The sequence below is a fragment of the Scatophagus argus genome, chromosome 20 (assembly GCF_020382885.2).
Source record: "Scatophagus argus isolate fScaArg1 chromosome 20, fScaArg1.pri, whole genome shotgun sequence".
In the NCBI taxonomy this organism is placed as follows: Eukaryota; Metazoa; Chordata; class Actinopteri; family Scatophagidae; genus Scatophagus; species Scatophagus argus.
In genome coordinates, this window is record NC_058512.1 from 16,254,142 (window position 1) to 16,268,098 (window position 13,957).

General features: G+C 38.2%; 1 protein-coding gene across 1 annotated transcript in view; it reads left to right on the forward strand.

The window, feature by feature from the left end:
- The window catches only part of npr2 (natriuretic peptide receptor 2), a 50,711-nt gene that overhangs the window by 13,069 nt on the left and 23,685 nt on the right, over nucleotides 1-13,957 (forward strand). The window contains exons 5-8 of the mRNA XM_046374779.1: nucleotides 881-975; nucleotides 5,208-5,343; nucleotides 7,045-7,129; nucleotides 12,851-12,971. Of these exons, the coding sequence (XP_046230735.1) occupies nucleotides 881-975; nucleotides 5,208-5,343; nucleotides 7,045-7,129; nucleotides 12,851-12,971 (437 nt within the window). The remainder of the gene's footprint in view (nucleotides 1-880; nucleotides 976-5,207; nucleotides 5,344-7,044; nucleotides 7,130-12,850; nucleotides 12,972-13,957) is intronic.

The window sequence follows — 13,957 nt, forward strand, 5'->3', positions numbered from 1 at the left end:
TGGCCAGCCCAGCTGGTTGTTAGTGGAAAGCGCCATTGACCCCAAAATGCGATTAAAATATACCCTTTCAACATAGTAATTATAGCGTCATTGAAAGGTTATCACACAACACTCCAGTTAATAGGCATTTGGTGCTTTATGTGGGTGCTCACACACTTCCTTGTTTACTTTTCTGGCTGCCACATCTGCTCTCACATCACCCTGGAAGAAGCAGAACAATGAGATTTTGTTGCTTCAGCTTAAAAGGGTTGATGAGGGTCGTTTTGCTCAGCATGAAGGGAAAGAAAACCCAAGGAAAACAGATCCCATGTTGAAAATAATAGTGGAAACTTCATTATTGTAGTTTTTTTTTTCGACAATGTTTAAAGTTACCTTGTTTTACAGAAGCAATAGTTTTTTTTCAAACATCCACTGGTAGCTTAGAACATTCAGTCTTTCAACATGAAGGCTGGTTCCATGTATTTTTCAGCCTTTTTACTACAATGATCACTAGTTTCAACATTATCTGTTTGAATAGAGCTCCTTTACAAATTGTGGTGAAAAACAATCAATATTTTGAGCCTAACTGATGCTCTGTGTTTGGACTGCAGAATACTGCATGTATTCTTACAAAAGCCCCTTAAAAAAAAGTAGGGGTACAGAGTCATCTTAAACAAAAACTAACTTATGCACTATCAAGATGAAATCAGCACAGCAGTACAGATAGAGAGGAACAAAGAAAATAAGTTTGTGATGCAAATGCTTGACAAAGACAGAAAACATTCATTTGAATGGGAACAAATATAAAGAGCAACTCTGAGTTTTGTAATAAGGACCACAGTACATGACATTACACAGTCTGAATCTGACCCTTAAATGTGGATATTGTTTGTGTTTTTAGGAGTGACAGGACTTGTTACCACAGACCACAAAAATGCCAGGGATATAGACGTGAACCTGTGGGCGATGACCAACCAGGACACAGGAGAGTACGGGGTAAGTCATGCTGTAATTCACTTTGTGTTTAATGTGTTGACATTCTGACTAATCCTTTAGAACTGCTGCATTTTGGAAAGCGATAGCAGCTTTCCACTGTTGTATGAAAGGTTTCTGTGTGAAACGGGAGGTTTCGCACAGAATTTAATGCTGGGAAGGAAGTAATTTAAAAGAACCGAGGTCAATGAGTCAGAGGCCGCAACATAAACACTGGTGTAAACTTTTACTGGTGGCGGTGATCATTTGCCTCCTCCATCAGCCATCTCTTCCATCAGAAGAGGTGACGTTGTTGTTGCTTAGTTTTGTTACTGAGGTAAGCAACAGAGAGGTTGGCTGAATGGACCAAAACTTGTGGCCAATCTGTGAGAAAATGATGGGATTTTAATAAACAAGTATGTAAAATATTGCATGTTTAGTCTGTATGGACAGAGGAACAATACACCCAGAGGCACAGCTGCTGCAGGCTGTAAACAGATTTGGCATAGAGACATTTTTTGCTGTGCATGGACTGGGCTGATAAGCAAATGAGAAGGGACTGAGTAGACCTTTTCCTTACACACCATGTTATTGACAACCAACACCATTTTTCTTTGATAATATTTTTTCCATTTCAGTGACAACATGAACCAAAACATCCATGGTTCATGTCTGTTCGTGCTACCCTCCGGCTAAAACTTCTTTTGTTGAGCGAAAGAGGTTAGAGTTCATGTTACATGCTGTACAAGCACAAGCAGTTATACAAGACCTTTGCAAAAATAAAATCATCAAAAAGGGATTAGATTTGGATTATGCCCAGAGCTGTCTGATCAGAGAACAAGCAAACAAGAGAAATCTTAGAAAACTTTTGATACCAGCTGGGGTTCAGTATCCAGTTTTGAGAGACAGAGGACAACACGACATTGTTCTGATGTCAAAACGATATTTAAATATTATTATAGTTGTCCTTGGTGGAGGATTTGCTTGTGATGGCTTGTCACCCAATTATTAGCTTATTTGGAAGAGAAATTTCATTGTTGTTTTTTTCCTACATCACATATCACATTTTCTGTTTTTTTTTGCTGCACTATTTTCACATAAGGTTCAATTCAAGTAAATGGATATTACTATCTGGGAGATATTGTGGGGTCCTGAGTCTTCTAATGATAAGATGCATAAAACCTCAAATATCCCTCACAGTCCGATGAAAATATTTGTGTATATTGTGCTCTGCAAACACTGCTGTGAAACTGGGTGTTTATTCTCTCTGAGGGTAAAAGAAGTGGGTTAGCTAGATTTGACTTCAGTAAGAATTTCATAGTGGTCCTCAGAGGCTGTCAGTGTGATTTCCTGGTCTCATTTATCCTTGGCTTTTAATTGGTCGATTCACATGGCTGATTGACCCCAGTAGCCAGCAGCCTGGTTGAAAACATCACAGGTCGGTTTCAGCTTTCGGTCTCAGACTGCCTAAGAACTAATAAGCTGATGAAATTAATGTTTCTTTTCTAAATCCACCCACCAAAATGACAGTTTGAGTTAATTTCTTTTCCAGTTTTTTTTTTTGTTTGTTTCTTTTTCTTTTTTCAGTCATGCATGGCAATTTCTCATTTTTGAGGATAAGAGTTAACCTACAAAAATAAAAAGATACACATACTTTTGCGTATTTTTGGTGTGGTTCTGTGCACTCTTGTAACATTGTCAGACTCACAATGGACAGTGGAAAAAAAAATGTTTGATGCAACGTACAATGATATTTTAGACGATAGTTATCTTTCAGCTTTGTGAAAACAGATCCGTTCCTGTGTCAATATGCCAGGCCCATAAAGAGATCATCATCATATAGGGTGCTGTGTGTGGTTCTCCATAAACATTTGGCCAAATATGTTTTCAACATGTATTTAAACTATACATGTACTCCCTTATGTATGTAATTTACATAAGGAGCAATAAATCTGACTCTATCCCAAGTCTGAAGACATCCGCAAATAATTTGCAGAGTTGAGAGCCTGGATGTCGCCTTCTCCAGTCTCACAGAGGACAAGGGGTACTCGGGAATCGGATGAAACATATTGATAATTAACAGACAGAGTAGCTTGAGATGGCAGTTACTGCATGTATAAAGCTATTTAAATAGTAATTACAGTATAACAGCCTTTCAAGCACACAAAAAAAATAAAGAACAGTGGACAGAACAGGCTATTGCGCTCACTGTTTTTCTCAGGTGTTGTGTTGCTGCCCTGATGTTTATCGCTTGCGCATTGTGTGACAATAGGACTAGTAACGGTTACAATCTGCATAATAAGTACAACAACCAAGTTACAAGGGGCATTTTATTGGATTCCGACCATGTCACGAGTGCTGTCATCACAGTGACACCTTGTTTAAACATCCATGTTTCTCCCATATTGATTTGCATTAACTTTTCTGATTCTCTGGCTTCATGTACTCCCTTATGTATGTAATTTACATAATTCTCAATACATTTATTTTTCTGCACTGGAAATAAATAGCAAATGTATTCATCTCTGATTGTAGAGTTAAAGGAAATGGGGATTTTAAGAGTGAACTCAAGATGAAGTGATTTTTTTGGAGGATATCTATTGGCAGTGCAGTGCAGTACACTCAGCCCCTGAGCTAAAATACTGCATCTATTTCAGACTGCACTCCCTCTGCCCCTTCACCCGTCACATTCGGCATTGTTTTGATGACCTTCTGTAGGGGTCCCAGCTATCATGGTGTCAGCAGAGAGGACACAACATGCTGTGAGCATGGGTGGAAGACATAAAAATTCCTCCAGAGAGTTAGAAACAGGGGAATCATGTTTCACAGCAGGACAACAGATGCTTCTTATGAGGTTGTAACATCAACAAAAGCTCAAACACACAAGCTATTCAGGATGTTGGACCAATTTTTGCACAAATGATGGAGACACTGTAGGTTTACTTATCAAGTACATCCTATGTCAAAATTAATCATGGATTCAGAAGTAGTCAGTGAATTGGCAATATGCTTTTGGCAACATGTCTTATCTACTGAAGCCAAAACTTGAAACTATTATTTTTGAAATTTAGTGGAGCAGAAGTATAAAGTAGCATAAAATGGAAATACTCAAGTTGAGACAAGCACTTTGAATGTGTGCTTAAAGAGAGTACTTGAGTTAATGTACCACCAATAAAAACACAACTATGTCAAAAATAAATGGAGATGGGCTTGGACAGAGCAAACTGGTGGAGAAGGAAAAAGACTGACACTTGGTTACAGAAACTTGCAGAAACTGATTCTTATTTCAGTACCATGTGTTTGAAAAAGTTTGTGTTGTACCCCCCTTTCCCTCCATTCTTTCTCCTAAACCCCAAAGAGCTCTTCCTTGCTTGAAGTACTGTAAATAGGCAGCAAAGGTGAAGTCAAGTTTTGTTTGAAAAATGTCTGATATGATTCATCGACTGTTAATATAGTTGGCAACTAGTTTTCATTCAGTGGGCTAACTGATCTGTGGATTAATCATTGCAGTTCTACATGGTAATGATTGGATGCTGTAGGCCTGCTTACGCACCTTTTTCCTTTTTCCAGTTACCCAGTACCTATGAATATTCTTTTATTTGTACCCTTCTGCATAGGAACACATCTGCTTTAGGCTGACCACTGTGTATAAGCCTATCATAGTCATTAGTTACAATGTAAATCTTACAGATTCACTTGCTTGTGATAACTCAAGAAAACTATATAACAGCCCTAAAAAACTCGTATGCACAACTGTTCTCAGCATTTGTGCATCAAGTATTGGACCCCAACCAACAGTGCCACCTATAGAATCAGAGCTAATGAAATACGTTAGGGGAGAATGTGGGTGTATTTCTTGGATTAAAGAGAATGGTATCATATGTTACTTGCTGCTGAGCTCGTAAAGCTCAATGGAAATCGTCATTTTTTGCCTGTTAACAAATGAATTAGGTTTTAAATGTTAAAATTGGGTTCTAATAGCAAATGCTGTAGTAAATAGTTGTTTATCTTTGATAAAGGACAGTAAACAACAGGAACACTTTTCACATTTTTCAGACCACACCCTGAATGAGAAAGGGCATAGTTACTGCTGTACCAGACAGTGGAATAGTAGCTAGTAACAACTGCAGTCTCTCTTTGGTTGCACAACAATGTTATCAACATTGTCCTTAATAATAAATAGATGAATGTGTTCAAGAAATTAGAAATAATTATTGTCAGCTGAATTAACTGAGCATTTTCTGATGTGTCCCCAGGTTGTTGCATACTTCAATGGAACCACCAAAGAGATAATTTGGTCCCAGACTGAGAAGATCCACTGGCCCAGTGGAGGCCCACCGCTGGATAACCCCCCCTGTGTGTTTTCCTCAGACGACCCCTCCTGCAATGATGGTATGACAACGCTGCCTCATTCATGCTTATGAATTCTTTGTTTTTCATTCATTCATTCTTTGTTTATATTGTCAATGGCATCTCTGTGGGGGCTGTGATGATACATGTGTTTTTTACTTTAATTTCATTCCAGGATTTTCCCTCAATGAGGTGAAAGCAAATGCAGTGTAATATTTACCCGATATCAAGCAATATGAAAGATAAGTGCTGGAAATGGTCTCGGCTGTATGAACAGAGCGACAGTTTCAGAAGGAAATGTCACAGATGATAAACTGAGGAGGAAAACCACTGTAATTATAAATGTGTTTGGTGTGAAGGAGGGATAATGAATGGAGGAGCAATAAATCTGACTCTATCCCAAGTCTGAAGACATCCGCAAATAATTTGCAGAGTTGAGAGCCTGGATGTCGCCTTCTCCAGTCTCACAGAGGACAAGGGGTACTCGGGAATCGGATGAAACATATTGATAATTAACAGACAGAGTAGCTTGAGATGGCAGTTACTGCATGTATAAAGCTATTTAAATAGTAATTACAGTATAACAGCCTTTCAAGCACACAAAAAAAATAAAGAACAGTGGACAGGCTATTGCGCTCACTGTTGTTCTCAGGTGTTGTGTTGCTGCCCTGATGTTTATCGCTTGTGCATTGCGTGACAATAGGACTAGTAACGGTTACAATCTGCATAGTAAGTACAACAACCAAGTTACAAGGGGCATTTTATTGGATTCCGCCCATGTCACGAGTGCTGTCATCACAGTGACACCTTGTTTAAACATCCATGTTTCTCCCATATTGATTTGCATTAACTTTTCTGATTCTCTGGCTTCACTCAAAGAGTCTCTGGCTACTTTGTCAGTTTGTCCAATACCTTGGTTTATGACCAAACAATGAGCAAATATTAGCATGCTAAACTTGGTTGATGAACGTGCTAAACAACATGTTAGCACTGCCACTGTTAGCATGCTAACTTTAGCAATTAGCTCAAAACACTGCAGTGGTCTGCTAGCACTTTGGATACAGAGCCTGACCAGCTGCTTCCCTTTGCTTCCTGTCTTTTGCTAAGCTAGGCTAAACCCGTTCTGATTCTGTGTAAACTCTGATGCTGAAATCAATCTTCTCATTATTAAATGAAGGCAAACTAATATATTCCTAATATTCCTTTAATAGTTGCTATTTAGCTGAATAGGCCTATGCAGGCATGTGCATGAAGGCCATGTAGAATATGAGATGCAAAGACACATGCACCTGTACATGCTATTGTTTTAATTTAAATCCAAGGTATTGTCATATTTTACAATTTGCAAACAATGCCTGTAGATTTACTCTTTACTCGTGTTAAATTTGGACAAAACCTTAAATCTCCTAGTAAGTTAGACATCTTAAATTCATTGTTTCATGAAAATAATGATGTGAAACATCTTGAGTGTCAGCTTATCTTGTGATTTACAGCAGGCGTTATAATTAGTCTCCATTAGGGTTTGAAATATACACCAAAAAAGTCACAGCCACCTAATTGTGTGAAATTGTTGCTAGTGTTTGTGGGTGACAGATAGACCAGTGTGGCTGTACTTCAGTCGGTCACAGCTGTGTTTTTCGCAGCACAGTGCTTTCTTTTTTTCTTTTTTTCAAAGATTAAAATGTGGACATCTGTTGAACATATGAGCAATGACTGAGTGGTGAATCCTTTTCCTGTTTCCAGGTCAACTGCCAGTTCTTGGTATTGTAGCCGTGGGATCTGGCTTAGCTCTCATCATTTTTGGTATCTCCAGTTTCCTCATTTACAGGTGAGTTTGGTTGCATATCGAGCTGACGCTTTTCGTCTGTGCTGCTTTTAGCTCAAACAGCAGAAATGCAGACATTCATTTTTTATTCCTCTCAAAGAGAGACAGATGTTTGAAACAGGATTTATGGGTCGGGATCCTATAGGTGCCAGTGTGCTATTTACACAATGGTTGCCATGGCAACGGCTCAGCAGGTGACAGCGTTAAAACAGCAGTAGAGTGTGTTTAAGCTGCCAAGTGAGCTCATATACTGACCCCAAACAATCCTTACTGCTGTTTCCACTTAGTGAGCATTAGTGTGTTCATTAAGTTTGTTTTCTTTGTGCTGGATTAAAGCTTCAATGTCACCTATTTTAATAATTCACACACTGCTGATGTCAGGTGAAAAATATCAGTCCTGGTCATTTTACTGCTTTTCTCACAAGAATGCCTGTTTGTAGGCTGTCATCAATCTTTTGGCTTTTAAAATGCTTTTAAAGGAAACAAACAAACAAACAAAAAATACTGGCTGTATCTCTTTTCACTGCAAAATCCGATTGAGTAAACGTTTACAGAGAAAAAATCTCAATCTCTTGAAGTCAGTTTTGCCATGAGTCTTAAAACAAATCTTAAAAAATAAATATGGTAGTTTATTTTATTTATTTATTTTCAAAATCATCTGTTTCAAAATGCAGACTCAGGTGTCATTTTGGTGTCATGTGCTGTAAAAACTGTAAAGCTCTGTGAGACAAGTAATAATAAAAACAATGTGTACATTCTACAATTACAAAAATATACATGCTTTTCTCGAAACTTTAGGCAAGTCTAGACCATCATTGAGTGAGACAAAATTATAATGCAAAAGAAAATTCACCACTACATGTTTGCTGGTGTGTAGTCAAACATTTTGTTGTGTGAGTCGGGGGCTTCTGGAGACTTTGCACTCAGGACCTCAGTATGTGTAAAATCCTTGGTATGACTGTATGCTACAAAAACAAATGGAGTTATATTCAGATCGGGTTAAAAATCTCTGTCATGTGTTTTTTTTTTTTGTTTGTTTTGTTTTTTTTTACTTGCTTCAAAAAAATGTAGGACTCAACAGCAGACAAAAGTAACTCGCTGTAGCACTTTGCAGTGTTCCAAAATCTTTTTCAGCTATTTCATACTAACATCTTAAATCGACTATGTGGGCACTACATGTGTGATCCAGATAGTTTAGTTAAAAATAGATGCAATTTACTTTATGTAACTGGGTGTTTAAATACGTTAGTGTTAATGGCTGCTGCTGTGCAGTTGTGTGTCTTTGTGATAAAATACTTGCCACATTTCTAATGGTTATAAGTTTATGCTCTGCATTCAGCTGTAAAAACAAATGAAATTGTTATAGTGTCCCAAGTGGCACAATCACATATGGAAATCATTCTGAGTGTTAGATTGCGCCTCCTTTAATTACACAAGGAGTTAATCATGCATGCCCTTAGCAATGAAGCTACTGGGAGGATTGCTAAATTCTGGGTGATGCCATGGGTAATATTTGCATGTAATGTAATGAAATCTTTTTCCTTTTTTCATCACGTACTCAAAGGCGTCGTGAATTGTGTTCACAACTCGTAAGCAAAACGTTTTTTCTGCAAGAACGAGCCGATTTAGATGTTGTTTCAAAGTTCCAAGTAACTCACACCGGTAATCTGATCGCTTCTCTAATACTGACTAACACAAACAAGTGTTAATCACCAGCCTGTCAGAATGGATTTTAATCAGACGAATGGTAGAAGAAAGATGGAGGAGCAGCTATCCCCTTGAGGTAAATCCACTGAACCTGCATCTCAGTTGATCATGTTCGATATCAAATACCAAGTACCAGATAATTAGACGCAGAGTGTGCACTTAATTCTGTAAACATTTACATCTTCTTCTCTCTTTTTTCAGCTCACTGATCAGCAAACACAGCATGGATTTCCTAACTAGCCAGCTAGTTTTCCTGGACTCCTGGCCAGTAAGTTCTGTGAAAAATTTCTTCCTTTTTTCCTTCAAGTTCTTTGTTTTTTTTTTATAAAAAATCCAGGATCCAAATGTAACAGTTGGAGATTTATGGACACAATTATCTATTTCTGTTCTGGGAATCCAACAGGAAAACTCTGATGCATTTTTGGTCCTGACCCACAGTTTTGCACTCTGCCCCAACTATATTTAGATTCATCAATTTAATAAAGACAGTTTTATAAATGGAAAGCTATTAAACATGTTTTCTTTGTTGGATTTTGATTTAACTTCATGTGCGCCAAGGCCATGAATCTGTGAATGTGAACCGCCTGTTCAAGTAAAAGGCCCAATCATCAGCAGAACTTCAGTGTTTTTGGGTGACACTTCTGTTTGGTGGCAAAGGCTAACACATCACTTCCTGTTTTTGCAGACGCCAACAGAGCTATGCTGATAGACAGACAGACGGACAGCACACAGCTGATCATTGAGCTGCTGAGAGGCCTCCATGTTCACTACTTGACCTTCAAAAACACCACTAAAATGTTTAAAACACTTTAGAGTTTAGTCACTGTTAGTAGTTACTGTCAAATCAAAAAGCTGATAACAGAATTTCTCAGCCTTGGTGTTGCTTGATATGCATAGCGGGTTGCAATTTATAAGACTTAATATTTATTTTAATTAATTTTAATAGAGAATAATAAAGAAAATATATGACCATTTCTGTCCATTATATATACATTTGCTGCTACTTGTGTGTTTTTAATACATAAAAGTAAAGATTTTATACTATATTTTATATATATATATATATATATATATATATTTGTAATTGCTTGGGTAATGGGAAATTTCAGATGTCAATCTAATTCACAGGGCAGAAAAGTTAAAAAAAAAAAAATCCAAGTGAGTATGCAATAAACTGAGGACACTCAGTATTGTGAAATTATTGGTGGATTTTGTACAAGAAATTGGTGGCTGGTTGGGTAGTTTGGGTTGTAGGTTGCTCCTTTGATGTGAATTGCATCTATTGCCTGTGTAAAATGTACACAGTGGTAAAATTTGGTGAATACGGAATTTAATAAAAGGCAACCTGTGTATTAAATTGTTTCCATTGTATTGTTTTGTGATAAAACATATGTGCTGCAACAAGACATGTAAATGTCTTAATATGTTATTCAACCTCATTTTTCTTATGAAAAAGATTTCCTGGGGAATTCTTGTTTCAAGTGTGTCTGTACCTGAAGTAAGGCAGATGACTGTATTGTTGAAACCAGACGATTTCAATGAAAAACAAGTGGTTCACTTATCTTTAATAACATTTTAGGACTAGAAAACAGATGAGCGATTTGTCAAAAGACTTATTAAGATAAATGTTTTGCAATGTGCATGTGCAACTTTGTCAAAATAAAATAATGCTCACGAATTTCCATGTGTCATGGAACAACTGTTAAATATTGCACTGCAGCACTGGGTAGATTTAACCTGGTGGTTGGTGGCTCTCAGTTGATCTTGGAATCTGGTGTGCAGCAGCAGTGTGAAGAGATGTTAAGCAGAGCAGCAGTGGCTCTGTTGTTTTAATGGAGGGGCTGGTCCAGCAGAGGTATTCACATATGGGACTTATGAAACAATAGGCCCAGTGTGGAGCCCCACACTTTGCCCTTCTGGCTGCCAGAGGTCTCTAAACGAGGCTCCTTAAATAGAAAAAAACCTTTTTTTTTTTTTTGCTGGCCAGGAATGGGGCTGGAGGGCACCGGTGGTTTAATGGTGTTTCCTGCCCTCAAAATGCTTGCAGATAGGCAAGACCTGTAGTATTAGTAGACACAAACAAGCATCAAAACCACCAGAATCTGCATTCTTCACCTAAATAATTTGTCCTGGTGAAAAAGAGGTTACAATAGAAAGAAAGGAGCCACTTTTGAGGCCAACTTGGATGGTTTGGGGAAAGGCTAAAACATGGCGATATGCAAACGTTGCAATAATTTCCCTCAACCATCTGGAAGTATTTTACACCTTTTACATTGAGCTAGATTGTACTCATGGCCCTGCTTGTTTTTCATTTCTAAGTGTTTCAAACTGAAAAATGAATTTCCTCCTCTGTCCCAAACAACAGCAAAACCTCAGCTCTGGACTAAGTTTTATTTTTGATAGTGTTTTTGGTGCCAGTCATGAAGTGTCAAGAAACAGCAGCCCCTGTGAGATTTACTCCAGATGTGTTGATTTGCTGGAATGCCTCACTCCTTCTGTGGTGCTCGGGGTTTGCCAGTCAGACTGATGTTTAAAAATAACACTGAAAACATGTCAAAAATATAAGAGACATGAAAATGGCCATATTAATTAATCTGCTTAGGATCTAAAATAACATAACAAAACCTGTCCTAACCTTAAGAAACTCAAATGACCCAACATAACATGACTCAATCTAATGTAATAATGTAATTATTACTGTTATTATTATTATTATCGTTCAGTCTCATCCTATAATAACATTAACATAACATAACATGACATAACAAAACAAAACAACATAAAAAATAAATTAAAATAAAACAATACATTTCCTTTATTAAACAGCCAACAAAAGTGTTTTACTTTTTCATTACGCAGTTATGTCCTCCACTGGGCCTGAAATCTCAAATGAATATGATGACATCTGGACGACTAAATCAGTGCAACATGTGTGCAGCCTGACAGCCTTGTTGGTTCTGGTGATGTGTATTGTGTGAGTTGAGGGATATAGTACACTGAACAGTAAAACTAAATCTTATAAAAGCATCGAATGGAGGATGTTAGTATTGATAGCATTTTGTGTCCTATAGTTGGGTTTACTCTGAAACTCCCGTAAAAGACATTTAAGCTTTTAACTCTTGATACGTGTTTTACTGATCTGGCTACATTCACAATTTCAATTTTGAGGAACCGTAATGCTTTACAGTTTTTGAGCTGGGAGTTATTTTTGTACCCTTGTTAATACTAAGACATGGTTAAAACATATGAGTCCTCTCTCAGTTAGTTTGTAAAACAGTGTGGGAGTAAGAACCGAAGTGAACTCTAATCTTCATCCTGGATATCATTGTTTTTCAAAGAAGAAAATACAGATGAGTCATCAGAACAAGTCTCCATCATGTACCTTCATTTAAAACAGAAGGAATTCAAAGGATTCAAAATCTGTTTCTGTTTCTGGTATTTGTCACATAATGTTGTTGCTTGTTACAGCATGTGTTTGAAAGAAGGAGCCCTTTGTCTATAACTGTAAAAAACCCCACCTAAAATAGAGGTTTTCCAATTTCAGTCAAAGTTCACCACGTAGAGAATATAGACCTGTTAAGTTAAAATCTATTAAAATGCAAAAGCCTGCATGCATCGACACACACTCATCACTACATGCAAACTCTGGGCCTGCAGCACATTGCAGTCAGATCTGAGACCGCTATCTCAGGAAATAGCAAACAGATGGAGATCAAACATAACTGCACAAACCAAGCAATTAAGTCTTTGTTCGAGGTGACTTGGCAGATTAAATCCTATTTGTTTTAATATCCTACACTGATTTCTAAAAACAAAACCGTGAGACAACAGACCACCTCGCCTCTGAAGGGTTTCAGAAAGCTGAAATTCAAACCCTGGAAGTCTCAATTTTGCGGTGAAGACATCAGCCCGCTCACGCTTCTGCAGCAACCCCGATTCACTTTACGTGAGATTGTTCGTCTGTTCTTTGTGCTGCTGTCCCTGTTGATTTCACCACCTGGTTCCTCCTTATTGCAGGAAACTGAAGCTGGAGAAAGAGCTGGCTGGAATGCTGTGGAGGATTCGCTGGGAGGACCTTCAGTTCGAGAGCCCCAATAAATACCACAAACGAGCTGGCAGTCGGCTCACACTTTCACAAGTAGGTGATCTTCTCAAACAATGCTGTTGCAAGTCAGACAAAATATGATAAAAATGTGCAGGTGAGGTGTAAAAAAAGTGCTTCTTGGCTTCTGAGGATTAAAAACTAAATGCTACACCCACATGATCTCATACTGAGGCTGGCAGCCCTGAACATTTCTTCATAACTCTGAGTTTATATTGTCTCTTATTCCGTCAGTGTTGCTGGCAGAGTCTCCAGTGTGTGTTGTTGTTCTTCTGGCAGGTTACGTTGCCATGTCTGCCAGTGGGAAAGACTCAACACTTGGTCTGCAGGGTTTCATTCATACACAACTGATTATCAGTGTCAAGATGCCTCCGCTGTAAAAATTGGACCCACCAGGAATTGAAAATGCCAGTTGATTTGTTTGAAGTTCAGAGCTTCACCCTGTTTACACACTGTGTACAGTGTATTAAAATGCAGTTTGGGGTTCTGTCTTAAAAACAAAAGCAAATCTGCAGTCCTGAGAGAGTCCAAATCCTTTGTTAGTTTACACATTCCTGAAAGCTTTCCCACTGGTTTATTGAAGGTGGCTGAGTTTGTGGTGGCAGACGCATATTAAATGATTGTTAAAATAAGCCCTCGTCTGGCCCCACATATATAATACCTCATCACGTTCTTCAAGTATCAGGTTCTGTTGTCTGAGGGCTAATGCATCTCCTTCGGGTCGTGTTTCGTCCCACACGTGCAAACATTCATGAAAAGCACATGCACACACCTTTTTCATTACTGGTTTTCGGTCCAATTTCTGGGATAATATGTGTGTGGAAAACACAGTAATTTTCCAGACCAACGTATTTTCCAGTGTGCTATGTGCTCCCAGTATTTGCATTCTATACAAATGCGTAGTTGACTGTGCTGCCTGTCTGTATGCAGTGCGCCCACATGATTTTTCTTCACTCTCTGTGCACTGCAGACATTTGCCCAAGGACTCGGGTTGGTGTTATAAAAACTGAAAACACTTTATT